This window comes from Dryobates pubescens, chromosome 35 (genome assembly GCF_014839835.1).
Source record: "Dryobates pubescens isolate bDryPub1 chromosome 35, bDryPub1.pri, whole genome shotgun sequence".
NCBI lineage: Eukaryota > Metazoa > Chordata > Aves > Piciformes > Picidae > Dryobates > Dryobates pubescens.
Genome location: NC_071646.1, coordinates 3,617,368 through 3,645,331, shown reverse-complemented (window position 1 = coordinate 3,645,331; position 27,964 = coordinate 3,617,368). Strand labels below are relative to the sequence as shown.

At 55.1% G+C, this 27,964-nt stretch overlaps 1 protein-coding gene across 1 annotated transcript; it reads left to right on the top strand.

Moving 5' to 3' along the window:
- Positions 1 to 18: 18 nt before the first annotated feature.
- LAMB3 (laminin subunit beta 3) lies at positions 19 to 27,964 on the top strand. The gene is made up of 23 exons (XM_054176384.1): positions 19 to 86; positions 733 to 797; positions 1,429 to 1,583; positions 11,552 to 11,666; positions 11,837 to 11,910; positions 12,404 to 12,586; positions 12,981 to 13,044; positions 13,527 to 13,692; positions 14,335 to 14,483; positions 15,029 to 15,217; positions 15,300 to 15,455; positions 16,062 to 16,258; positions 17,583 to 17,694; positions 18,124 to 18,496; positions 18,964 to 19,124; positions 20,388 to 20,596; positions 21,657 to 21,860; positions 22,828 to 22,972; positions 24,887 to 25,094; positions 26,105 to 26,246; positions 26,610 to 26,786; positions 27,051 to 27,204; positions 27,635 to 27,964. Exons 2-23 carry the CDS (start codon positions 749 to 751, stop codon positions 27,769 to 27,771), a joined length of 3,519 nt encoding a protein of 1,172 aa, XP_054032359.1. The 5' UTR covers positions 19 to 86; positions 733 to 748; the 3' UTR covers positions 27,772 to 27,964.

Sequence of the window (27,964 nt, the reverse complement as noted above, 5' to 3'; positions counted from 1 at the left end):
CTTGCTGTGAGCTGGGGACACTGCAGGCACCAGGGGCACGGCGAGGACTGGGGACAGCGCTCCTGTTCCTGCTGGCAAGAGGGCAGGTGAGGTTTCTGGCTGCTCCCCTGGGCTCTCACACTCGCTCTGCAGAGGTTTGTGTGGGTTTCTTTTCACAGAATGAGGCTTTGGGGCACAGAGGGAAGTTTGGTCTGGGATCCGCTCTGGAAATGCAGGGCGAAGGGTGGGGCTGGAGAGCAGAAAGCGCAGGGCGGCTGGGGAGCGTTTGGGGGTCTGTGGACACCCCTTGGGGCATCCTTTTAGCCATGCACTGGGGCTTGGTGCTGGCTGTCTGCCCGTTGCAGGTTGTGGAGCTGGGGGCTGTGGCTTCTCAGCGTCCTCAGTCAGAAACTGCAGCTCTGCGGAGTGCCAGGAGCTGTGCTGGGACCTGTGGTTTGCCTCAGCAATAACACCAAGATCCAAAGGTGGTGCTGGGGAAGAGGGAAGTCTCTTCTGTGCTTTAGGAGAAGCTTGTGCTTGATGAACTGGTTGGGAGCTGGGATTCTGTGTGCATTAAAACCAAATCCAGCCCAAGCTGCTGATTTTCCTCCTGGTATTGATTTTCCACCCATGTTACTCTGCTGTAACTCAATTAAAATGATCTCCCTGTAAAGTGAGAAGGATTGTGAAGGGCCTGAGCTTCAGCCTGGCATTTTCTGCTCCTTTTCACTCACACTCTGCATTCTTCCCTAGGTGTGTCCTCAGCAGGATGCAGGCTCCCTGCCAGCTTTGGCCTTGGGCATTGTTTGTCCTCCTGGGTAAGGCTGCTGAAAGGATGAGGGGAAGGTGGCTAGACAGAAACACTGCTCATCATAGAATAGCTCAGGCTGGAAGGGCTACATAAGGTTCATCAAGTCCCTGCTCTTCACAGCACTACCTAAAACTAACCCCCAGTGACAAAGAGCTTGGAGGCTGTGTGCAGTAGCAGTGTTGTGGCAGCAGCTGGGGGCCTGGGGTTTGATCCTGGTGCTGGTGTTTGGCAAAAGGCTGCTCTCTGTCCTCAGCCAGTGGCCATGGGGCTGGATGTAGGTGAACAGAGGGCACCAAACAGGGTGATGGCTAAGAGGAGTTTCAGAAATAACTCTCAGTACAAAACACTTCCAAAGTGCCTTTTTCTGATCAAAAAGAAAGGGGATTCAGGGGCAAAATGCCTTTGTCCTTTTTGACAGATGCATTTGGTAGGTTTGTCCCAAGCATGGCTTTGTAGTTGGGTCTGCTGTGCAATCCAGCAGGTGTGCTGGTTGATGTGTTTGGTGCTGAGGGACATGGTTTAGCACCAGGGTTAGATAATGGCTATGACTGATGATCTTAAAGGTCTGTAACAACAGAAACAGTCCTGATTCCATCATTCTGTCTGACAAAACCCCAAGTCCTGTTTTCCTGTTCCAGCTGTCCCACAGCTGCTGGGTGCACAGCAAGCCTGCTCCCAGGGTGCCTGCTACCCTCCAGCCAGAGATCTCCTGCTGGGACGAGCCCATGACCTGAGAGCCTCCTCCACCTGTGGCCTCACCAAGCCTGAGACCTACTGCACACCCCATGGAGAGGTATGTGTCACCTCCCAAACCTCATGGAAGGGTGCTAAAGCCATCACCCACCCTATCCTCCCTACCCTCTTTCAGGGATCTTTAACTTACTCAGGTTTTGTTGGGGCTGCCTGTGGCAACCCCTTGAAGCCTTCTCTACCATCCTCATAGCTGAGGAGAGGAGCTGAGCATGACTGTGGTGGAGAGGAAAGGGCAGCAAAGCTCTGGGGTCAAAATGGAAGCTTTTGCCTCCAAAACATCCCAGGCTTCCCTACCCTCAGACTTTATAAACCACAAGTGGGAACATTTCAGGGCTTTCACAGAGACTTGGAAAAGCTTCTGGACCAAACAACTGTTTCCAATTATGCTGCTTGTGCGGGGGCAGGAGATGAAGCTCCAGAGATAAGGTTTCAGCCAGCTGCAGATCCCCAGCTCCAAAGCTGCCACCAAATCAAGAGTTTGTGGGGGAGTCTGAGCACAGAGCTGCAGGGGTGAAGTCCCTGGTGTGAGCACTTCCTAAAGCCTTTCTCTGATGCTCTGTCGATGTTAACCCCATAACTGCCCTGGGAAGAGAGGGTTCAGTGCAGGACAGGCAGAGAGGGTCTTGGATGAGATGCTGGAGAGGAGAGGAAATGGCAGAGCTCCAGCTGCAGTGTGTTCTGCAGTGACATCCAGCTTGAGTGATTCAGCCTTCTTCTGGTTTGAATTGCTCTTCAAGCTGAAGGCCAAGATGTGGCAGTAAGTGGCTTTGTGGTGGGGCCTAATGATGTTCTTTCTGGGCTGGAGAGATTTTGGTTCCTCTGGGGTGGCTGGGAGCTGTTGGCTGGGGTGCAGCTCTAGCAGATCCCTGGCCCAGACCTGTGTGAGCATCACATCCTCCTGGGTGCTGGGCTGGCTGCAGCATCTGCCCTGTCTTAGGTTGTTTTCCAGGCTGACACTTGTCTCGAGGCATTTCCTCCATGCAGGCTCCCACTCACTGTTTCTGGAGCTGTTTTTCTGCTGCTGGGGAGCAGGGCTCTTTGCTCACCTCCCCAGCAAACCCTCACTGCTTCTCACAGTGCTGTGGCCCACAGACAGGAAAAAAACAAGCAGCTATTTCTGCTCTGGCTCAATTATTTTCTCTTTTCTTCCCAGTTTCTACTGTACTAGGGGAAAAATGTAGACAAACACAGCTCTGAAATCCTCTCTTGAGCTTGACTTTTGACAGTGACTTTCACTTGAAGAGGGGGAGGTGAGCGTCTGCAAGACCTCACTTAAGCTGCTTGTCCCAGTACCAGCTGGAGTGAGTTAGTTACTGCCTTTGCTTGACCTTGAGAGATCATCCTGAAGGGCCTTCAGGTGTCATCATTTGTAATCTCTGAAGTGGAGCCTGTGCCTCTGATGGCTGTGACACACCTGGGGCAGGAATGATCCATTTGGAGCAGAGTCAGGGGGTGAGGCCTCCCAGTGGTGCTGTGCAGCAGGGCAGGGAGCACGACTGCAGTTCTCTCTTCTAGCTTTCAGTCCCTGAACTATTCAGTTTTCAGGTTGTTTATATTTTGCCTGACAAGCACAAAGGATTAGAGGGGATGTGGAACAGTTACCACTGGTAAGTTAAAGTGGGTTCTCCAATCCTAGCTTTGGGAATGGGGGATCTGCTTTCTCAGATGCATGTCAAGGAGGATGAATTGAGGGAAGCATCCTTGCTGCGAGCAAATTCCTCGAGGACCCTGATGGCTGAGGGCAGTTTGGAGCTCCCCAGCTCCTCTCTTTGTAGGACAAATGCCTTCAACATTTCCTAATCCTTTTTTCCCCCCTCCTTTTTTTTTTTTACTTCCCTAATTTTAGCAAAAACTTAATCCCCTGAACCCAATTCTGCTGCTCCCAGCACCAGAAAAAGTCAGCACATTTAACTTCCTGACTTTTGTGACTTTTTTCTTTCTCTCTATCTTTTTGGGGTTGCAAGTCTTGCTCCTGTTTGGTTGCCAAATAGGTACAGATTTGGAGTGGCTTTTGCAGTCTCAGCAGAGGGCATGGGATGAGGGGTTGCTGTTGCTGGCTGCCGGTGCCCTCGGTGGGGCACATGCTGTCTGACCCCACTGCCAGCCCCAGCTGGCCCCTGGGTCCTCTTTTGCAATTCTGGTGGGTCACTCACTCGATTTCAGCCTCTGCTCCAGCTCCAAGTCCCTCTAACCTTTATACTTTGCAGTACTGATTGCTCCATTCCTTGGCTGTGGGCTCAGGCTAGTGAAATCCAGGAGGGCCTCAGCGTGGCCATTTATAGCGCAGGGGACTTGCAGCCACGGGCAGAGGAGCGATGAGGGGTGGAAAGCAGGCAGACCAATGGCCTGGCTGGGAGGTCACTTAGTGCTTGGGAAATGGCTGCTCTCCATTCAGCAGGGAGAGGGAAAGTGAAAATAAAATTGGAAAAGAAAGTGAGCCTGGATTTGGAGTCAGAAAGGTGCTGAGGTGTGGAAAGGATCTGGTTGCCTGAGGTGCGATTCACGGAGCAGTGAACTCATCTCTTTATTTAAATGCTAAGTACACAGCTTTGGTGGGGACTGGGAGAAGCTCACACTGCCTGCCTGTAGCCAAGGGAGGCCCTGGTGTGGCTTTCATGTGGATTAGCAGGTTCCTAATCCCCTTGCCTGACCTAGCCCTTCTGAGTGCCAGCAGGAGGGCTGTGAGCACCACCAGGTCTCTGCTTTGGTGACAGAGGCAGAGCATCTCTTTCCTCCAGGCTTGTGCAAGGATCTCAGCTTAAAGACACATTCAGAACTGGGAAGCAGCTACAGATTGTTCTGGGTGCTTTATTAATCTAGAAGGGAACCCCAAACACCTCATGTGTCACTGTGGGACCTTGGCCAGAGACAAGGCAAGAGAGGAGTGAAGTTGGCTCTCCTTATGTGTGTTTCAGTGCTGATCCCTGTGTCCTACAGCAGAGCAGTTGGGTGTCTGGATCCTTACACCCCAGGCCTGGGAGGCTTTGGATACCAAAATGTTGTTTGCATAAGGTCAAGGACCAGGATTTTCTGTCTTCTTTCACCTGCCTTTCGTGGGGCATGAGGAATGAAGGGTGGGAAGTCACTGCCAGTCACCCCTTGTGTCCTGGAGACATGGCTCACCCAGGGGGGAACTGAGATGAGAGGTACCAGAGAAATCCCTGAATGGGTTAGTGGGAGTGGGGGCTCCTTGGGCAGGGTTGCTCCTAGCTTGGCAAGAGGGTTCCTACTCTCCTGGCTTGGCAGAGGGTTCCAGCTCCTGCTGATGGGTGGGTGGCTGCAGCTGCCTGGCAGAGTTTGGTTTGTAGCATCTCTCCCTGTCTTGTCACAGCACCGAATCGTCCTTGCTTCCAAAAATACAGACCAATGTCTGGGAAAGAGGAAATGTGCAAGACTGGTGCCTCTGCCTGCCTTGCTGCTGCTGTCTGATGGTTACATCTGCTTGCCCACCTGCATGAGCCAGGCAGGGCTCGGCACTGAGCACGCTGCCTGCTGAGTGCTCCAGCAGGCACTGGGTGTGTTGGGACAGGGCAGAGCACGCTGAGCTCCACTCTGCCTCCCAGCTCATTGGCTTTCCAGGCCCATGCCATCAAACTTGACCTTTTTACACAGAAAGATGCCCCCCCCAAATCATGGCAAACCTGTGGTCAGGTGGGATCACAAGAGCTCTGTGATGCCCTGCTCCCAGCAAGGCTTCTAGTTCAGGCTGCTGCTTCATCCTGTCAGGGGGCTGCATCAAATAATTTGTGTTCCTGACCTGTTGGAGGTAATTCAACAGCCACAAGTTGCTGCTGGGTGCTTATCTCATCCTGTTCTGGCATCCAGACACACCCTGCTCTTTGCTGCAGGGATGTGCCCCTACATGCAGTGGATGTGCAGAAGAGAGAGCCTTCTCCCCACATTTCCCTCTCCTCTTCCCTTCTCTGTATCTCCTCACGACTGCAAACTGACACATATGCTGGGAGACATCACGTCATCCCCTTGCAGACAAGCTGCAGAGGCACCAGGACCTGGGTGCTGGGTGGGGGTGTGTGGAGACAGGCTGGTGCAGGATGGGTGTTGCAGACTCGTCCTCCTGGCAGCTTTGAAATGAAGTTTTGCTGGGGAGAGACGATGTGAGAACAGATGGGGTGAGGAAAAGAGGCACCCACGTGCTTGCTGGCAAGCAGGAGCAATGAATCCCTTTCCCTCAGCCCCAGAGCCAGGATATTGGTCCAGCTTGTGTCTTCTGCACCACCTCTGCTGTCACCTCTCAATTTGGGGGTCGCTGGTAAAACCAAGCTGCTGGGCAGAGCTCTCTCTCTGTATTCCAAGCATAACCTCAGGGCTGACTTTCCAGTGTCCCTTCTGACTGGGCAGGCAGGGCTGTGACATTAGATGTGATGGCTAAGAGAGGGACCTGTTTCACAGCAGAAGCACTCTCCAGTTTGGCATACACCAGTGGCTCCCTGACAGGTTTAACCACACTGACACAACCATGGGGAACTTCTGCTGCCTTTTTCCATGGCAAATGGATAGAGCTCTCCACAGGCAGGATGAGCCCTGCTCCTCCAGCCTGGCACAGCTAGGTGGTAACAGGGAATGGAAGTGGCTGGGAGCTGAGGCTTGCATAACCTGGCTTTCAGAGGTGCCTTTGTTCCCAAGGTAACTTATTCACAGATAATTGCACGGGGTTGGAAGGGATCCTCAAAGGTCATCTTGTCCAACTCCCACTGCAGTCAGCAGGGTCACCTCCAACCAGATCAGGCTGCCCAGGGCCACATCAAGTTTGGTCTTGAATGTCCCCAAGGATGGGGCCTCAACCACAGCCCTGGGTAACCTGATTCAGTATTTCACCACCCTCATTGTGCAGAACTTCCTCCTGATGTCCAACCTAAACCTCCCCTGCTCCAGTTTCAAACCATTGCCCCTCATCCTATCACCACAGGCCCTTCTAAACAGTCCCTCCTCAGTCTTCCTGTAGGTCCCCCTTCAGACATTGAAATGCAGCTCTAAGGTCTCCCTGGAGCCTTCTCTTCTCCAGGCTGTCCTCATAGCAGAGGTGCTCCAGCCCTCTTATCTTTGTGGCCTCCTCTGGACTTGCTCCAGCAAGTCTATTTTTGCTACCAACCCCATTTTCCCCCCAGTAACTCTGCATTTCTCTGCATCCATCTAAATTCCCACTGCTCTCCAGATTGTCCCTAAATAAACTCAGAGCAGGAATTGCTGTCCCTATACAATACCCATTGTGCAAGCCCCCCTCCAGGGCTCCCATATGGGAGGCTGGGTGCCAGGAGCCCAACTGACACAGTGCCTTTGGCTGACACCAAGCTGGGTTCAGCATAGCACCACCAAAGGCTGCAGAGCTAGGAGAGGTTTTCATTTCATGACTGGAGAGAAGCAGCTTCCCATTTTTGCTGATGAGTAACTCCAGTTTATTTTGGGTTGTGCACCTATGCCAGGAGGTTTTGTTTCAAGGGCTCTCTACTCGTATTAAAATGGCAGCTAAGAGCTACTTAAAATTCTTTGGTTGGAGTCCATCAGCTTAAAATTGTTTGAGGTTTTTTTTTCCCCCCCCTGCCCCTGCATGAGTGGGGAAGCATGAGAGGCTGCTCAAGAGGTTCACAAGGTCAGAGCAGGAGAGCAGCAAAGACTTGCAGCAAAGCTGCAGAGAGCCCCTGGAGGAGGGCTGGGACTGTCCCTGTGTCCCTGCATGCACCATGCAGAGAGAGTCCCAGGGATGGGATGGGATGGGATTGGATGGGCAAGTTTGACAATACCTTGACATAATTTAGGGGTTGTTTGATTTCTTGGGGTTTGTTGTTGAGGGTTTTTTACCCTCTTCCTTTTCTTTCTTTTCTTCTCCCCCCCCCCACTTATTTCTAAGCCATGACTCTGTTCATTATCAGCACAGCAGCTTCCTCTCCTCACTGCCTCATCAATTACCTGCCAGAAAGCTGGAATGAGTTTCCTTTCATCTCTGAGCCTCCAAAGCCCATATTTTGAGCAACCCTTCAGAGTAGCTTGGAGGCACAGAGGGTGGCTGGTGGTTTCCATGCAGACCTACAACTTCTTGTTCCTTCCTAGAGACCCTTTCAGCCTCACATCCCAAACCTACTCTGACACATCCCAGTTCTTTGCTGCAGCAGCAGCCGGGCTGGGGAGTTTGGTGTCTGGCAGGGAGGTGCTGGAGAGCCAGGGCTGAGGCTGCCCCAGGGGTTGATGACCGAATTTAGACCCTGAACTTTCCATCTGTTTAGACCCATCCACTTCCATCTGTCACGTAGTCCCATGGCCCTGCTCCAGGCAAGCCCAGCTCTGAGGGACCCACTCAGCCTGTTGCCACGCTGGTAAAGAATGAAGGGGAGAGCTGGGGGAAGGCTCCTTAGCTCTGGTGGATCTCCCCTCAGCCCAGCACTGGGCTGGCAGGTTTGGTAAACCCCTCTGTCCTGAGGAACTTTGAGCCAGATAGTCACAGCCAGTCCTGGCCAGTCCTGTTGTGCAATACAAGGGTTTCACAACTGGCTCCAAGGACCCGAGATGGATTTTGCTGCCAGTGTTAATTTTAGCCTTAATTAAAAGAGCCAGAGGAGAAAGAAAGAAAGAAAAGAATAAAAAAATCTATACAGGAGAATATTTTTTTGCAGCTCCCAGGCTGCCTGGGGAGGGGAGGGTCTGTCTGACACAGTTTAAGCTTCAGTTCGAAGTGTGGCTGCAGCCCCTCTGCCAACAGGGCTTTGTAGCTGCTGGAGGCACTTGTGTGTCTGTGTGAATGGTCTAATGAGTGTGTGTGAATCACTCCTGATGAAGAATTTAGCCAAGATTAACCTTTCCCCTGGCTGAAAGCCTCCCTTGCCTTCTGCTAATCACACTCAGAACTGTTGTGGGGTTTAATTTGTTATTGGGAGTTGCTCCCTGGATTATTTCAGGAGGTAATTCCTGTAGCTCCCTGACAATTTGCTGCTGGCAGTCATTATCTGAAATGAGTTCTTCTGCCTGGACCCAGCTCCATTATTTCTGATTCTTGCTGGCAGAGCCAGGAGGAGTTGGTAGAGCCAGGGAAATTGCATGATTATATACTTTGAATCCTCTGTTTGCTTACTTTGCAATATTGTTATAAATATTGTAGTTGGCCAACTCCTGTTCTGGATATTTATAGACAGAGAACATAAAGACTGTGGAAAACATTATGGAAACAGATCAGCTAAAAGTGAGGCTCTCTCCTCAATATCCTGGGTGCCCAGGCCTGGGGTAGAGCAGAGTCAGGTCTGGGCTTTGTTAGGAGCAAAACCCAACCCTCAGTCTGAGCTCACATCTGTTGGCTGCCACCTTGCCCTGTGCCGTCTGCTCCTGGAGCATCAGCATGGGAGAAGCACCAGGCACCTGCTGTGGTACCAGTTAGTGCTTGCTGGTCAAGGCCAGGCTGTGGCTTGTGTGAGAGCAAGCAGAAAGGTAATTCAGGTCCAGGTTTCCATGATTTTCTGTTTAAGTTTACAACTCAAGATAGTTCTTGAGAAGCCAAGTCCCTTTTTGTAGGACTAAGAGACTTGGTTGTCTTAGCTGAGCCTGCTCCAGGAGCTGGTAGCCATGAGTGAACCTTTCAGAGAGGAAACCAGAAGTCTTTGTGCCACTTGTGGCCTGCTGGCCACCATCTCCTCTCTGAGGCACAGATCTCTCCTGACCCCAGCTCCTGTGGAGGGTCATCTTTAGTTTCTGGGTCAGAATTGGCCTGTTTAAATATCAGCTGGGGAGGCTTTTAGCACAGAGGTGTAAAGTGCTTCTTGTCACCCAGTGCCTCTGCTCTGCCACAGAAAGCTGATCTCATCACTGGGGTCCCAAGCATGCCCATTCCTCTGGTGTCACCCTATACCACCCCAGGGGCTGCCAGCACTTGCAGCAGGGTATCTCATTGCTGTCCCAGTGTCAGCTGTCAGACCTTGTGCCAGACATACTCATCACCTCTCCCCAAACTCCCTCCCCTCCAGGATGACCTTTCTGAGCCTGCCTTCCCTAGCAAACCCTTTTCCTGATCTTCCCCAGTTTCTCAGGCTTTGGGCCATGCTGGTGTGAAGTGCAAGTCCCACTGCTCCATTTGGGAGGACACTTTACTGCTTTTACCAATAGCTTTAATTTCCAGTTGAAATACCTCACATCACTTTAGCTTTTGGGGCAGTGTTCCCCATAAATTGAACTACTCTGCCTGGCTGGGCAGCCCCAGAAGCCTTTCCAGAGAGCAGGATCTGCTCTTCCTCTCCACTGCATCAGACTGGAGATGCTGAATGCTTCATTTCATGCCTTCAGCACCAGATTTCCCCTCCCAGTGGCCTCTGCAGCCACTTGTGTTTGCCCCACTCTGAGCATAGCTGGTACTAAGTGCTTCAGGCAGGGTCCCTCCTGTCCCCACGGGCTGTGGGCTGTCATCATCTGCTATTTGAACATCCCCCTGGAGGAGTCATCATCCCTGGGGGTGTTTAAGAGATGTCTGGATGAGGAGCTTAGGGACAGGGCCTAACAGTGGTGTGCAGGGAGATGTTAGGTCATGGCTGGACTCAATGATCTCAAGGTCTTTTCCAACCAGGTGATGCTCTGGTTCTATGACTTGCCCTTCTCCACCTTGGCCTCACCGGGGTGCGAGGGGAGGGATTTTCAACCCACCACTCTCCACTCATTTTGTGACAGTCCTTGCCTGCTCCACTTGCCAATCCCATGCCTGCCTCTCCCCTTGGCTGGTGCCTGCACCTTCCTCACTTTCCCTCTCTTGCCCAATCTCTCTCCTGCTGCTTTCTGCACGTTCCTGAGCCTGCCCATGTGCTGCCCGTCCCCTGCAGCCCCATCGCGGCGGCCGCCCGGCGCGTCGCTTGGAGAGTCAGGTTTGGGGCATGTGTTTGCTCCCTGGGGACCTGGGTTTCTCCCAGCACCACGTTCCCTGTGCCACTTCTCTGTTTGCAGCTTGAAGAACTTGCTCAAGTGAAGGGCTGAACTTTGAGCTGTTCGACTTCCCACCCACTGACTTCTCCCCTGCTGAGCTGTTTGCTGCTGCCCTGCTCCCCGGGGGAGAACGCAGGGGGCTGCTGGGTGCCAGAGAAAGGCTCTTCTGTTCAGCCAGCCAGACTCCTCCTGGCTGTGTGGAAAAGGCAAACTGAGCCTGAAGAGCTGCAAAGAGCTTTCTGTTCAGTGTTGTCTTTGTGGAGAAAGGGGTTTGCTTCCAAAAGGGCATTTTTGCTGCTTTGCCAGAGCTGTGGTTTAATCCAAAGTGGTTTGGTTTTAGCTTGCAGTCCACAACCCCTTCAGTGGTGTGCTTTAATGGGGTGTGGAGGGGACCACTGACTGCTGGGTGTCCTTACTCTTATTGATGACAGTTCTTTGGGTCTCTGATAAGCCAGCTGTACCCATGCCCTTTGTTCCTGGGCACTTGGGCACCTTGCCCCCAGGGTCTACAGCAGGGTCCTTCCCCCGAGCTCAGCTAGGACAATCATAGGCTCATAGGATGGTTTGGGTTGGAAGGGATCATCTAATTCCAACACCCCCTGCCATGGGCAGGGACACCTCCTACTAGCCCAGGTTTCTCAGGGCCTTATCCAACCTGGCCTTGAGCACCTCTAGGGAGGGGGCATCCACAGTCTCCCTGGGCAACCTGTTCCAGTGTTTCCCCAACCTCACTGGAAGGAATTTCTTCCTAATCTTCAGTCTTAGTCTCCCTTCTCCCAGCTCAAAGCCATTGCCCCTTGTCCTGTCATTCCCAGCTCTTGTCCAAAGTCCCTCCCCAGCTCTCCTATAGCCCCCTTCAGGTACTGGAAGGCTGCTTTAAGGTCTCCCTGGAGCCTTCTCTTCTCCAGGCTGAACAGCTGCAAGCTGTCTCCACCTGTCCCCACAGGGGAGGTTCTCCAGCCCTCTGATCACCTTCGTGGTCTTCTCTTACCTGCTCCAGCAGTTCAGTGTCCTTCTTGTGCTGGGGGCACCAGAGCTGGACACAGTGGTCATTCCCAGAGCTGCACACAGTGGTCACTCCCCCCCCCCTTTCTCTTCCAGTGGAGTGTGAGATGCTGCAGGTGTGACTCACGGCTGCCTCACTCCTCCAGCGGGCACCGCGTGGAGAACGTCCTGGCCTCGGCCGGGCACGCGCGCTGGTGGCAGTCCCAGAACCGTGAGTACCACCCTGGGCACCCCTGGGACACCTCAGCTCTGGGCTCCTAGCAATAAACAGCATGAAGGGAAGAGGAGGAGGGGGTGTTGAGCCCAGTAGGTTGGAAAGAGAGAAGGGACCAAATGTCTTGGGGGAGGGCAGCTGAGCTGTTCCCTTTCCTGTGCCTGCAGGTGCTGACCGCGTGTCCTTGCAGCTGGACCTGGAGCAGACATTCCAGCTCAGCAGCATCCTGCTTCACTTCAGGGTTTGTGTGCAGCACCTTTGCTCATGAGGAGGTCACAGATGATGGTGGATGGGCCCTGCTGGCACTCTGTGGGATGTGGAGATCTTAGTGCACAGCTCCCTGTGGGCTCTGCAGAGTCATTTAGGCTGGAAGAGACCGTTAAGATCAAATCCAACCATAAGAAGGAGGATCCCCATTCCTCCCTCTTCTGTGTTTCATGGCTGTCCCTCTGGGTGTTTGGGAGGAGCATAACCATTAGGGTGGTGGACTCCTATCCCACATCTGCCCACTGGGAAGTCTCCTTGGTGCAGAAGTCTACTATGTAGTTGCAACAGGGCTGGCTGAAGGGAGCGGAGGGACCCAGGAGCTGTTGGTAACCTGCAGAGGAGGGGATTGCTCCCACAGCCTGTGGAGAGCTGAGCCTGGAGGGATGAGGAGGAGGAACAGAGGCATCCCCAGGCCCTGTGGTGGGAGCTGGCTGGGGTTGACTGATGTCCTCTTTCCCTGCCTGCAGTCCCCGCTGCCTGCTGCCATGCTGATCGAGCGCTCCACTGACTTCGGCAGGACCTGGCAGGTGTACCAGTACCTGGCCTCTGACTGTGCCACCTCCTTCCCCCACGTGCCCCAGGGCTCCCCTGAGAGCTGGCAGGATGCTCGGTGCCAGGTGCTGCAGGGACACCCTCTGCATGGGGGCAAGGTAGGATCTGTGGGGTTGTGTGGCAGGCACCCCCCACGTGTACCTCTTCCCCCTGCTGTGGCCTGGCATTTGGGGTGGGTGGTCTCCAGAATGCTGCTGGGACGTGGGGGCCTGGAAGGCTTTTCCATGTGTTGTACCTGGTGGGGATGGAGCTGTGGACACCCAGCACTGCTGAGGGCAGTCCTCAGGAGGATTCCTGCCCCTCTGCATGGGAAGCTTTCACTGGTTTGTGAGGTTCTGTTGGTCCTCCTGCAAAATCCTCTGCAGCTCTGAAGTCTTTTCCATGTGTGGTGTGATATTCCTCAGAGATGGGTCCAGAGCACCTGCTGCCCAGAGTGTGAGAAGAAAGCTCCTTGTCTTTCCTGCTTGTTAACTTCTGTTTTTCCTTTCTAAGGTGACATTCAACATCCAAGACCTGGCACCTGCCATCACTTCCTCCCACAGCCAGACTGTGGACAGTAAGTGACCAGCCTCTTTCATGTCTGAGAGAAGGATGAGGGGCAATGGCTTGAAACTAGAGAAGAGATTTAGATTGGATGTTAGGAACAGGTTCTGCACCATGAGGGTGCCACAGGTTGCTCAGGGAGGTAGTTGAAGGTGTGGCTGGTCAGGGCTCTGAGCAACCTGTCCAGTGGAGGATGTCCCTGCTGTGTGCAGGGTGGTTGGACTGGATGAGCTTTGGAGCTATCTATGTTTTTTTCCCCCATGTGGTGGAGAATGCTGAGCTGGAGTAGCCCTGCAGGGGAGCAGGCCCTCAGGAAAGACCTTTTGCCACATGTTTGATGGCTGCTCAGGTGCCTCAGAGGTGTCAAGGAGCAGCATTTGGTCTTTGACTCAGCTGCTGCTCTCCCTGCTGGTGTCTGTCTCTTGCTCCAAGCCCTCCACACCACTTGCAGTGCCTCCTGTCTGTCCCCTCACACCTCTCCTTGGTCCCCAACAGGGCTGGGGCCATTCACCAACCTGAGGATCAACTTCACCGAGCTCCCCCACGTTCCGCGCCAGGGCTACCACTCGCCCAGCACCTTCTATGCGCTGACGGAGATGCAGGTGCTGGGGAGCTGCTTCTGCCACGGCCACGCCGAGCGCTGCGGCCCTGCGGAGGGGCCGCACCCCGAGGTGAGCCTTGGAACCAAGTGAGAGGCACAAAGGTCATCTCTGTGTTACCAGGCTCCATTATGCATCCAGGTAGTCCTCCTCAGGACACCTTGAGAGCATGGCCAGTGGTGAGACGTGGCCAGAGGCTGCTTGTCATCAGGGGAAGTGATGCCCTCTTTTGCCTCAGCAGTGGGGTGGTGGCTGTGAGACAGAAGCCTTTACTACCCCCCCTGTAAACCTCTCCTCTGTGTTGGGAAGATGGTGGAGGGGCTTCAGAAGAAATTCTGAAGCTCAGTGACTGTGAGAGGGTGGGAAGTTGCTCCTGCCAGCACCGGATCTTGGCTGGGTGGGAGACATGCAGGTTTCAGAGGGCTCCTTCTTGCCTGGGAGGATTTATCAGGGCAGGCTCTTAGCTGTTGTGGGATTTTATTTTTTATTCCTAGCTTGTGCTTGTCTGCTTTGCCCTGAGCCTGGCTGCCCTCAGGCAGGGGGTAGAGGTGGTTGGCATCGCTCTGCCTGACCTTGGTGCTGCAGCAGCCCTGCTCGAACGCTGGAGCTTCATCCCTCTGCAGGGAACAGGGCAGGAGCAGGCCAGGCGTGTGCAGGAAAGGCATCAGGAGGGTGAAGCTCTGAAGCGAGCAGCTGCCATGCAGGAGGGGTAAAGCACTGTCTCTGCAGCAGGTCCATGGGCACTGCGTGTGCCAGCACAACACTGCCGGGCCCCACTGCGACCGCTGCGCCGACCTCTACCATGCCCGGCCCTGGGCACCTGCCGAGGACAGCGACCCCCACGAGTGCCAGAGTACGGCCACGGCCTCTCCCCTCTCCCCTGCCCGAGGCCTCTCCCCTCTCCCCTGCCCGAGGCCTCTCCCCTCCCCCCTCCCCAAGGCCTCTCCCCTCTCCCCTGAGGCCTCTCCCCTCCCCGAGGCCTCTCCCCTCTCCCTGAGGCCTCTCCCCTCTCCCCGAGGCCTCTCCCCTCTCCCCTCCCCGAGGCCTTTCCTAAATCCTCACAGCCATGAGCAGCAGAGGGCTGGGAGCCCTTGCTGACACACATTGAGTGGCTGGATGTTGGCACAAGTCTCTTTGTAAGTGGAACCCCAGCTTGCTGGGCTTCGCTCCATGAGGCTGCAGCTGGGTGATGCCAGCTCCTGAGCTGCACCAGTGCTTGGCCACGGTGCCCAGCTGGTGCCAGTTTTGTCCTGGAGTGGTTAGCCAGCGTCGCAGTGTCACACAGGGGACACGGGCACCCTCTAGTGCCAGAGCTGCCACTCCAGAGGGGTTTGCAAGGCTGCAGCACTAACTGGGACAGGTCCCTGCTAACTGGGATGTTTTGCTGGGTTGTTTCAGGGTGCAACTGCAATGGGCACTCATCTTCGTGCCACTTTGACCCGGAGCTGTTCCGTGCCAGCGGAGGGGTGAGTGGGGGAGTCTGTGACAACTGCCAGCACAACACTGAAGGCAACAGCTGTGAGCGCTGCAAAAGCAACTATTTTCGAGACCAGCAGCAGGATTTGACCCATCCTGAGGCCTGTCTGCGTGAGTGTCTGGCTAACCCTCACAGCTCCTTCCCTGGACCCCTTCCTGCCCCTCAGCAAGGCCATCTCTTGCCCCTTTGCAGCCTGTGAGTGTGACCCGGATGGCACCGTGCCCGGCTCGGTCTGTGACCCCCTGTCGGGGCGCTGTGTCTGCAAGGAGAACGTGCAGGGGGATCGCTGCCACCTCTGCAAGCCAGGCTTTGCCCAGCTGGACAATGCCAACCCCATGGGGTGCCACAGTGAGTACACCCTGGGACACCCTCTGCTTCCCGGTATCCTCAGTGGCTCTGGAGGGGACCTGTTTCTGGCCAGCTTGGATTCCAAGCTTGAAATGGGCAGAGTGAGACTGGAGATGAGGAAGAAATTATCTCCAGTGAGGGTGGGGAGACACTGGCACAGGCTGCCCAGGGAGGTTGTGGATGTCCCCTCCCTAGAGGTGTTCAAGGCCAGGTTGGATGAGGCCTTGAGTGACCTGGGCTAGTGGAGGTGTCCCTGCCCATGGCAGGGGGGCTGGAACTGGATGATCTTTAAGGTCCCTTCCAACCCAGCCCATTCTATGATTTTATGATTTGGTGTTTCCAAGGCTCATTTTGCAGAGGTTTATCAAAGCTCCTTGCTCAAGCTGTGGCATGTCTTGGGTATAAGCTTGATACAAAGCCCAGGGGAGGTGGCTTCTGGGGGAGTGTAGGGCTGTAGCCCCTTCCTGAGAACCTCCGAGATGTGGGAGAGACAGGAGAGCTCATCTGGGGGTGGCTGCAAGGTCCTTCTTAGGACCTGGCTTCATGAGGAGCTGGGCTGGGTGCTCTGCACCCATTCCTGTTGTAACAAAACCTTTTCCCTTCCAGGATGCAGCTGCAATGTGCTGGGCACTCGGCAGGACATGCCCTGTGATGATGAGACTGGGAGGTGCTTCTGCTTGCCCAACGTGGTGGGCAGCGACTGCGGCCAGTGCGCGCCCGGGCACTGGCAGCTGGAAAGTGGCCGTGGCTGCCAGGCCTGTGGCTGCCACCCCCAGGGCTCCCACAGCCCCCACTGCAACCAGGTACTGCCCAGCCCACCCTCAGTCTCCTCAGAGCAGATCCAGCACGTTTCAGCAGTATTTCATTTCCCTGCCTCCCTTCCTCCATGCTGAGACACTGGATCAGGCTGCCCAGGGAGGCTGTGGATGCCACCTGCCTAGATGTTTTTGAGGGCATGTTGGTTGAGGCTTTGAGCCACCTGGCCTAGTAGGAGGTATCCCACCCTGCCCATGGCAGGGAGTTTGCAACTGGATGATCTTTAAAGTCCCTTCCAACCCAAACCATTCTGTGAAACTAGGAATCTTTGGTGCTATGAGGGACTGCTGGTTGCAGGGGTGGGGCTGGAGCTGCACAGCTGTCCCAACCACCAGAGCTGCATCTCTGCTGGGCAGCACCACACTGGTACTCTCTTGGAGCATCAAAACCATCTGCTGGGTGGCTCTGTCATCCTGTCCCACCCGTGGGAGCCTCCACAAGAAACAGGGCTGTGCATTGCCTGGCACCTCCAACTCTTCTTTGCCTTTTCCCATTTCCTAGAAAACTCTGGCAGGCTGTTGAGGAAAATGAAGGGAGGTGGTAATTATTGAGGCAAGATGAAGGCATTTTAAAAGGCCTGATATTTAGCAAGGAAATCCTAATGAGACATCTTCATGCAGGCAAGGCAAGTTAATGATCCTCATTTGTCAGTGAAAAGCGTGTGTGTCACTTCAGGCTTGAAGGACAGCTGGGGAAATTGAAGTGAAATGAGGAAAAAAGATAAACCCATGACAAATTCTGAGAGCTGGAGACAGACTCCAAATGAGCTCAGTGCAAGGAGGAGATGTGGGTGATTCCTTTTGTCTTTGAACTAAAGCTTAGAACTCGGCTCTGCAGCGCTGGAGACGTTTGGAGGTTGGTTGGGTCGCCCTGGCTGAGCCTCAGCCTGGCATGAGCAGCGTGGGCATGTCCTGGGGCACAGGCTGAGCAGAGAAGATTGTCCATGTGCTTATCCAAGATGTTTGGATGAGGTGCTGAGGGCCCTGGTCTAACAGGTGTGTACAGGAAGATGTTAGGTTATTCATAGAATGATTTGGGTTGGAGGTGACATTAAAGATCATCTAGTTCCAAGCCTCCTGACACTGGCAGGGACACCTTCCACTAGACCAGGCTGCTCAAAGCCTCGTCCAGCCTGGCCTTATGGTTGGACTCAATCCAAAGGCCTTTTCCAACCAGGTCGTTCCATGACTCCATGATGATTGTATGACACAGAGCTCCATGTCCTGGCTTTAGTGCTCCAGAGCAGCTGAGGGAGGTTTTCCAAGGCAGGTGCCCAGAGCTGGCTCTCCCTGATGCTTCTCTTTGCCTCAGTTCACAGGACAGTGTCCCTGCAGAGAAGGCTTCACAGGAAGGACGTGCTCTGCCATGCAGGAGCAGGGCTGCCCAGACAGACACTATGGAGATGCCTGGGGAAGGTGCACAGGTGAGGAGCACCCATTTCACCTTGGCATCATTGCCTGTGTCCTCCCATCAGCATTTCCCATGTTGTTTTGTAAGAGAAACGTCCTTTCTGGAGCAGGCTGCCAGTTCATTCCCATCTCCCAAGTATCCACCAGTCTCCTCCTGGTAGCCTTGAGTGAGCCCCTTAGCCTTGCTGGTCTAGTTCTGCAGGCTCAGGAGCTGGGCAAGCAACTGGGCTTGGAGACTCTTCCCATTGCTGTGCCCATGCCACCTTCTTCCCAGATGCTGCAGGGGCTGAGGGATGGGCTTGGGCCTCAGGTTGTGTTGGCATCCCATGAGCAGGCTCTGGGTTTGTACAGATGTGAATAGAAACATCAATAAGAACTGTGGAGCTTTTCTCTCCCTTTCACTGGGTTTCACCTCTGTCTCTCTTCCCCTTTCCATCCCCCAGAGTGTGACTGTGACTTCCAGGGCACAGAGGCCGTGGGGTGTGACAAGAGCAGTGGTCAGTGCCTCTGCCGCCCGGGTGTCACGGGTGCCCGCTGCGACCGCTGCCAGCGTGGCCACTGCAGCACCTACCCAGGCTGTGAGCTGTGCCACCCTTGCTTCCACACCCAGGATGGAGACATCCAGCGCCTGCTCCTGCGCCAGGCTGGCCTCAGCAACTCCACCTCACACCTGGCCCCTGGCACCGGGGGCTCCCACCTTGGCCCCCGGCTCTCGCAGGCGGAGGGCAACGTGCAGCGCGCACAGGGTGTCCTCGGCCGTTCCTCTGTGACAGAGCAGAGCCTGGCCCAGGTGGGCAGGGCACTCGCTGCCATCAGGTGAGGGATGGATGCTGCTCATGGGGTGCATCCCTTGGCTGGGAGGAGAGGCTGGCTTCCTGTGCTCGCTGTGCTCAGCACACTGAGCTGCTCGCACACGTTCTGCTCTTTCTGCACCTGAAGGTCTTGCTCTGCTCATGAGGGATGCAAGAGAATGGTGCAAACTGCTGCAGGGGCAGGAGGCTGGTGGACAGACTCTGGGTGATTGGCATCCTCGGCATGTGTGGTCCCTTCATGGGCACAGTCCTGCAAGCTGGCCTGGTGTGGGAGAGCTGTAGCCCAGCCCTGCTCTCTGCCACCTCTGCAAACCTTGCAAAGCCGTGGAGTGCCCTCTGCCAGCAGCTCTGTGGGCTCAGAAGTGCCTCTTCACCGGGTGTTGGCAGTGTCCCAGCAGGGAGGAGCCCTGCTCTGTCTGCTGGTGCTTTGCTCTCCTGTTGAATTCACATTTTCTGCCTTTCCTTCCCCAGAGAGCAGGTCCAAGGCATAAATCCTGACCTTCATTTTCGGGACGAGACTGCCTCTCTCTCACGGGAGCTGGAAGCCCTCAACAGCAGCTTGTTTATCACTAACACCCAGTACCAAAGCAAGAAGAGCCAGCTTGAAAGCAGCCACAGCACGGATCTGTCAGGTACAGTGCTGCAGCTGTAATATCTCTTAATTTGCAGCCATTAATTTACCTCATCCTGACTGTGCCTGATGGTTTCCCACCAGCTGTGTGGATGAGATGGAGCTTTTAACCTGCTGTCAGCTTAGGAGCAACCAATAGATCTTCCCTCCCCACTGAGAGGAACACTTTCTGCCTCCAGTGTGGGACCCAGGACCTCTTACTATGGAGATATTTGCTCCAAGCTTTTTGGGCTGGGTGGCTTCTACCATGGGCACCATGCTCCTGGCCCCCAGCCAGCACTAACTTCACTGCTGGGGAGCGGTGGGAAGGGGGAAACCCCACTGGGAATGTGTCACCAAACCCTGGAGGAAGCCGGCATAATGAAGGTGGTGCACAGATGGAGGGGCTGGAGGGGTGGGGAAGGGAGCCAGGCTGTCAGGAGCTCGGGAGAAGAGCTAATTAAGCCAGCGCTGGTGGTAGGCAGCAGCTCCAGCCCTGCAGCAGCTCTTCCTCTCCAAGCATCTCGCTGCTGCCTTCTGCTCCGTGCTGCAGCTCCCAGCTCGGCCAGACGAGGACGTGCGAGCTGCGGACACGAGCCCCGAGCTGCAGCAGGGCAGGGTTAGGTTGGATATTAGCAACAGCTTCTTCACCAAAAGGCTCACGGGGTGCTGGGACAGGCTGCCCAGGGAGCTGGTGGAGCCACCGTCCCTGGTGGAAGAGGTGTTGAAGAGACGTTTGGATGAGGTGCTGAGGGATGTGGTCTAACAGTTGTGTGCAGGGAGATGTTAGGTTATGGTTGGACTTGATGATCTTAAGGTCTTTTCTAGCCAGGTGGATGATGATTCTGTGATGATTCTGTGACTCTGTGACACACAGCTCCACGTCCTGACCGCTCTCCTCCTCAGCTGCACTGGAAGGGAACGGTGGGGCCTGCCCAAGAGCCTGGGAAAGGCCTCTGAAAGCCCCAGCCTGCCCCACCTCGGGGCTGCATGGGAGCCCATGGCCAGCATGTGGGCATCATCCTGCTTTTGTGTCAGTCTTTAAACCCCAGCCCAGAGCTGGGTCCTTCGGCAGAGCTCTGTAGCTCGCTGCAGGGGGGGGCTGGAAGGCATTGGGAGACAAAGGAGCTGTTCCGTGCTGCTCAGTGACTAATCCTCCGCTGTGTCCTGCTCCTCTCTGCACATCCCCTCCCAGGGTACACTCAATGCCTTCACTTCAGGTTCTTGTGCTGCAGTTCTGAGTCACGGAGGCGTTTTGTGCCATTTAGTGGTTTTCTTCCTGCAGGAGCCTTCAAGACAATCAGCTCTGCCTACCAGACATCCAGCAATGCCAGCAGCACGGTCACCAGCGCCTCCCGGCTGCTGGCCGAGGCCCGGGAGAGCCGCAGGAGTGCCGCGGGGCTGGAGGGGGGGCTGGCTGAGTCCACCTCCAAGCTGCTGGCCATGAAGGGGGAGATGGCCTCATCCCCCAACCTGACCCCTGTCATAAATAAGGTGAGGATGCAACGTGCTTTCCTGACTTCCCCAAGTGCGTAGTTCTCGACAAGTTCCTGTAGTGCCCAGGAGAAGCCTCCCCCTGCAGTCCTGCATCTTTCCTCAAGCAGTCCAGCATGGCAGGGCCAAGTCTGTGTGCAGAGACTCATAAATGACATCCAAGCAACCTGCTGCTTTGGGACATCAGTGCAGAACTGTCTGAGCATCTCCTGCCTGCGGATCACAGGCAGCAAAGCGTTGCCCACCGCCTCCTCCCAGGCACACACTTTTCCCTCCGGGGCCTCTCGCATGTGTCAGTTCTTTGCTCTCAAAGCCTCACTTAATTTCTGGATGAGGTTTCTTTTATTTCTCCTTCTCTGCTTTGTTATTGCCATGGAGATCCATTTCAGTGTCTCCTAATGCATGGTTGCTGTGGAGACCACCAACCTCCCCTCTCTGCTTTTCAGAGCATCAACACATTCCTGAGCGCCCAGCCTGTGCTGGTGCCTGCACTGGCTCTGGGTTTGGCTGGGCCCCTGCTGCAGTGACCCTTTGGTGGGTGGTAACTCTAGAAGATGCCATGCAAAGAAACCTACTGATGTCCAGGGGCTTCTCATCCTTCTCCCAAAGCAAGGTGCACAGCTTGGACAGAGTTCCCCTGCCATGAGGGCAGGAGTTGCTGTCCTGAGAGTAAATGAGATGCTGCTCCGTGCAGCTGTGCTCTGTTACTCTTCATGAGCCACTGGAGTTTAGCTTCTGTTTCTGCTCCAGCTAGGGGTGGTGAGGAGATGCCAGCCTTGTGTTGCTGTCTCAGGTGGGGCATTCAGCTCTGCCATACACACAAGCTCTGGCTGCCTTTCTCCAGCACACTCGTGATCTCCATCATTTGGTGCCACCTCTGGTCCCACTGGGGTGGGTTGGCTCCATCCCTTTTCTCATGCACAGCTCCCACAACTTCACAACAAGTCCTCCATGGCAAGGGCCTGTCAAAGCTTTGGCCCCTGGTTTGCTCCCCTAGGGCACTGAGGTCAGGCCAATGAGGGGAGTGCCCTCACTGCCCCACTGCTCTCTCCCTCTCCAGGTTTGTGGTGGCTTCCGAGTGGAGACCTGCACACCAGCCCGGTGTGAGGAGCTGCTGTGCCCAAGGGACAACAGCAGCAGCTGCAGGGATGGGCACCCCTGCTATGGCATCTTCCCCCTGGCCCGTGGGGCCGTGGCCACGGCTGGGGAAGCTGCCAGGGAGCTGGGCAGCCTCAGCACCAGGCTCCGGGAGACAGCACAGCTGGTGAGTGTGGGCAGTGAGCCCTCTGGTGTCCTTTGCAACCCCCTGGAGCCTGGGGGGACAGCTGTGGAGATGGAGCTGTGATCAATACCGTGCTTTCAAACTCAATGAGACTTGATGGTGGAGCACTGGACCAGGCTGGTCAGAGAGGTGGTGGAATCTCTGGAGCCATTCCTAACCCACCTGGATGCCAGCCTGGGCAACCTGCTCTGAGTGAGCCTGCTGTACCAGGGAGGTTGGCCTCAACGCTCTCCAGAGGTGCTTTACAGCCTCCACCATTCTGTGACTCTGATCATTTGGGCAGCTTCAGAACTTGAGGAGTCTGTGAGTGGGGGACTCCCTGCTGCATGAGTCCTGCCTCTGTGGCACAGGAGTGGCTCTGGGAGTGCCAGGAGGAAGCCTTGTCCTCCTCCTGGGCTGGGATGAGAGTGGCAGAAGGGGTGGGGATGTGGAAGCCTGTCTGATGCCACAGGTCTGTCTCCTTTACCCCTGAGTAGGTGTGGTAGTGCTTTGCAGCTTCTTTCTGCAGCCTCCTGGGGGCTTGCCAGGATAAAGGGAGATCACGAAGTCATTCACAACCCATTTCTAAGGTGTTTGAAACAGTTCTGTGCTCTTTGAGAGCTGCTTTTGCAAATCCAGCCCTCAATCTTCAACATTAGGTTGTGGAGTCTCCTCCTCTGGAGAGCTTCCAAACCCCCCTGGCCATTGTGCTCCTGGGCAAGCTGCTGTGGGTGCCCTGCTGGAGCAGGGGGGTTGGACTGGATGATCTCCAAGGGTCCCTTCCAACCCCTAGCAGCCTGGGATTCTGGGCTCCTATGATTTACAACCCTTGGAAGTGGTGGCAATGTGAAGAATGGGGAGCAGCACCATAGCCAAGAGCCTTGCCCAGGCCACTCAGAGGTGAGGTTGGGCTGCTGGCACGGCAGACCAAGAGGAAATGTCTCCAGCAGGCTGCTGCTGTTGTTTGCAGATCAGAACAACAGAGACATCTGTGAGTCAGATTCAGAGCAGCGCGCGGCGGCTGGCGGAGCAGATGAGCGTGACCAGGACCCAGATAGAAGGAGATGTGAGGCGTGTCCAGAAGTTCATCCAGCAAGTCAGAACCTTCTTGGCAGGTGGAAGTGTGGCAGCTGTGTGTGTGCAGGTCCCTGTGTGCATGGCAAAGTGGATTTTGCAGAGAATGCAGTGCAGCTGGACAGCTCACCCCAGCTGAGCTCTGGGGTGCTCAGTTTGCCTGCACCTGGATGTCTTCATAGCAAGGGAGCCTGGGACAGTGTCCTCTGGAAACCAGAGAAGACCTTCTAGCAGGACCCAGATCTGTGGCTTTGTCAGCAGCTGTGCTTTAGCTCAGGTTTAACCACACTCTTCAGATTGACTCAGATTAATCCCAGCTCTTTTATCTGTGTCAGCTCCCCTGGGGCAAACCCTGCCTGCTCCCTTACAGACACCTGTGGGAGGTCATCTGTGAGCTCCACAGGGCAGGAGGTACACACAGCCTTAACCTTTCTGTGTGGGGGGCTTCATAGAGTTGCAGGATGGTTTGGGTTGGAAAGGACCTTAAAGATCATCTAATTCCTCTTGCCCAAGTTGCTCAAGGCCTAATCCAGCCTGGCCTTGAACACCTCTGGGTAGGAGGAAACCATAGCCTGCCTGGGCAACCTGTTCCAGTCTCTCACTACCCTCATTGTTGTCTAAATCTCCCGTCCTTAAGCTTCAATCCATTCCCCCTCATCCTTTTTGCATGCCCTTGCAAAAAGTCCCTTCCTGGCTATCCTGTAGGCCCCCTACAGGTACTGGAGGGGCCTCCAACATCTCTCCAGGAACCACTCTCAAATATTATCCCTAAACCAATGAGCTGAGTTAAGAGTAACGAAAAGCTGGAGGTGGTCTTTGGTCTGTAGCATGGACAGCAGCTTGCTTGGAGTCCTATTTTCTGCTGAAGAGCCTTGGGCCATCTCTGGGACTTGAGGACAAACCCATCCCCATGTCTGCTGCTCCCTGAAGGTTTGCTGTTGGCCTTGACTGGGGCAGAGGAGCTCAGCAGCAGCATGTTGGCCTTGTCTGGGGCAGAGGAGCTCAGCAGCAGCACTGAGCCCCAAAGCAGGCAGCTCCTCTCTGGAGCAGGCTGTTGCTCAGATGAATCCCTTGTTGTCCTACAAACCACTGGGATGACTTATTGTTCACAGACAGATTGTAATAACATAATGAGCCTCATGAGCATTAGCTGGAGAAGAAAACCAGGTCATTTGGTGCTGCCTGGTGTTAATGATGAGTGAAGATACTTCTGAGCTAATCGCTGGGCTAATGTCCCTTGGGCTCTGCCTGCCTCTGATTCCTCAGATTTATTAACTTTTATTTGTGCCATAAGAGGAGGCTTGTCCTGAAACACAGCCTGACCTGCTCAGTGAGGGCTACCTGCTGTGCTCTGGGGTGTGAGGCTGAGAGAGCTGGCTTTGTGCAGCCTTGAGAGGAGAAGGTTTAGGAGAGACCTCGTTGCTATGGACCGGGACATAAAGGGTGGCTGCCAGAAGGATGGAGACTTCCTTTTCACAAGGAGTCCCATGGCAAAGACAAGGAGTGATGGGGACAAGTTACTGCTGGGGAGACTCCCATTGGGATCCAGAAGGAAATGTTTCCCCTGGAGAACAGTCAGAGATTGGAATCATCTCCCAGGGGCTGCAGGGGAGTCCCCTACACTGGGCAGTGTCAGGACGCAGCTGGACAGGGTGCTGGGCCAGCTCATTTCAATCCTACCATCAGCTGGAGTGGTTGGACCAGATGATCCTTGGGGTCTCTTCCAACCTGGCATTCTGTCATTTTTGTCTTCATTAAAGGTCTCATTTTGGTCCTTTCCTGAGTGTTTTGCTGGTGTGAATGAGAATCGTGTTGGACTGAAGGGGGCCAGATTCAGGGGGGATGCTGGCAGCTGTCTGAAGAGCCTGGGTGCAAGAGTGTGTGTGGCTGGCTGGCCTCTTCCTCCCTTGCATTTGCACTCTCACCTTTCCTCTGTCTGTCTGTCTGCTCCCCAGACAAGGACATGGACCCTGCCACCATCCAGGAGATCAGTGAGTCAGTTCTCTCCCTGCAGCTGCCCACGGATGCTGCTGCGGTCCGGAGGAAAATGACCGAGATCCAAAACCTGGCGACTCAGCTGCAGTGCCCTGAGAGTGTCCTGGCCCAGACAGCCCAGGACATGGCCAAGGCCAAGCAGCTCCAGCAGGAAGCAGAACAAGCCAGGTTGGTTGAGGTTCAGGGACTTCTGGCAGCTGAAGATGGCTCAGCTGGAGTGAACGTGGGGGCGCTTGGGTGGAAATCTTGCTCTGCTGGAGATTGCACAATCTGAAGCTTTTGGCCAGGATCTTCTGTGTCCATACAGTGCCTGAGAATGAGTCTGCCATCTCCACAGGCACCTCCCTGCTGCCCCAGTATCTGGGTGCCAGGAGCAGATCCTGTGGCAGAAGGTCTTTACCAAAAGTGATGGAGGCTCTTCTCTATCTCCTGAGTGGCTGTGATGGGACATGGCAGGGTTGCCTTGCTGCTGCTACTGCATGTTGGTGACCTGCATCCCAGTTGCACAAGAGAGCATGAGGAGATGAGGGCTGTGTGTGTTCTGGGTGAAAGTTGGGAAGATTATCCCATGATCCCTTAAAAAGTCATTCCAGATTGTCCTTGCAAATTTGGAGCATCTGCTTTGTCACATGTTGGCTTGCAGCAGCATCTCAGCCAGAAGGTTAGCTGGATAATAGGTAAACTGCTTGCTGGTGTCTGACACCTGCTTAACCTGCTGCAAGGGATGAGACAAAGGGGCCTGGCTTTCCATGGAGGGCTTCCTCACCCAGCTCAAGGAGAAAAGCCTTCACTGAAGCTGATGCAAGGGTTCAGGCTTTTCCTTCCATGGTGGCTCTTGCACCACTCCCCCACCTCACTCCAACTTCCTTTCAGGGAGTTGTAGAGAGCACTGAGGTCTCCCCTTGGCCTCCTTTTCTCCAGGCTGAACCCCCCCCTCAGCTGCTCCTCACCAGCCCTGTTCTCCAGATCCTTCACCAACTTCGTTGTGCTTCTCTGGACCTGCTCCAGTCCCTCAATGTCCTCCTTGGCGTGAGGGGCCCAGAACTGAGTGCAGGAGGGAGATTGCAACCTTGTCGGCAACAATCCTGTCCTGCTTCTGACTTTTCCCTCTGCATCCTTGACCCCCAGGCTGTGCAGCTGTCTGGGCTCACTCCTGGCCCTTTGCCCCCTCTCCCCAGGAACCGTGCCAAGGCCGTGGAGGGGAGCGTGGAGGAGGTGGTTGGGACTCTGCGGCGCGCAAACGCGGTGCTGCAGGAGGCCCAGGGCAGCATCAGGGGCTCTGGCTCCTCCCTTCGGTTCATCCAGGAGCGAGTTGATGAAGTGAGTGATGCAGAGCGGCCTCCCAGTGACCACACCGAGACCTCCTCCCGCTTTGGTGGAGTGCTGCACCCCCACAGCTGGCAAATGGGATCTGGCAAAGCTTTTGCTGTTAGAATCTCTCCTTTCTGCTGCGCCTCGCTTGTGTGCTTATCCAAACTCCACTCAGACTCCCTGCTGGAGTCCTCTGAGCCGACCCCAGGGCTGCTGTGCCCAGCTGGGAGGGAGCAGCGCCCCCTCCCTGCCCAAACCCCACTTTTGTGTTGGGTCCCTCGGGCACTGGTCCCTGCACGGAGGAGGAGGCCGGGAGGAGGGAGTGGGGCTTGGCTGTGATTTCCTCACTAACATGGAACACTCTGCTCTTAGATCGAGGCTGTGCTGGGCCCAGCTGAGAAGAACGTGCAGGCCATGGCAGGCCAGCTGGCTGGGCTGCTGGAGAGGCTCTCACAGCTGCAGCGTGGGGCGGACCAGAACCGGCTGCGGGCAGGCGACGCGCAGCAGACAGCCCAGGAGGCAGCCCAGCAGGCCAGGAGTGCCCAGCAGGTACCAGGCTCCAGCATGGCCGTGGCTGGGGTGCCCACAGCCCTGCTCAGCTTCACAGACTCACAGGTTACATCAGGTTGGAAGGGACCTTCACAGGTCATCTTGTCCAGCAGCCCTGCAGGCAGCAGGGACACCTCCAACTAGAGCAGGCTGCCCAGGGACACATCCAGTCTGATCTTGAATGTCTCCAGGGATGGGGCTTCAACCCTTTTCCCCAGTCTGTTTGCCTGATCCTAACTGCTGTGCTGCTTTGCTCTCTCACAGGGTTTGGATCAAGTGAAGCAAATGTACCTGGAGCTGAAGGGAAGGCTGGGAGAGAGCCCAGCCCTGGGAGAGCAGGGCAGCAGGGTGCAGAGCATAGACCTGCAGGCACAGGCTCTCTTCGAGGAGACTTTGGCCATGATGCTCAGGATGGAAAGTAAGAGCCTTTGTGAACTCACTGTGATCATCTCCTGAGGTGGGGAAGGGGCTTTTGACTGCCAGAAGCAATGATGAGGAAGGCAGCATGCTCTTGGCAGTGGGATGATGTGGATTTGGGCTGTGCTGTGCAGGTGGATTTGGAGTCGTGTTGGGGTTTGGGATTTTTTGGAGGGAAGAAGGGAGAATGCAGGATGTTTGATTTTTCTCACCCCACCAAAGCTATGCAGGGGAGGATGCTGGGAGGATAATGACCATGAGGCTTCCTCCATCTATGTGGTTCTATCATCACATAGAACTGTTGTGGCTGGAAGAAACCTCTGAGATCAAATCCAGTTGCTCACCTAGAGCTCACAGTCTTACCACTACTGCTAAGCTACCAGCACCAGACCACATCCCTCACATAACCCTTTCCTGCCCTCTCTCCTCAGCTTTACAGACAGAGATTCAGGAGAGCAACAAGGCTTTGATGTCCAAGACAGCCAGGCTGTCAGGCCTGGAGGAGCAGGTGGGAAGGATCCGAGATGCCATCAACAAGCAAGTTGCCTACTATGGGAGCTGCTCCTGAGCGACCTGCCTGTGCTCCAGCAGCACTGCCTTCCTCCTCTGCACACACTGACTTGGGGATTTATTATTCCCACTTCCCAGATGGAGTTCTCTTGTGCCCAGTATCTCTATTTTTAGCAAACTGAGTTTCCATACCTCTGGAAAATGACAGCACTGAGCCCAAGGAGCAACCCCATGGAGAGGGCTGACCTTGG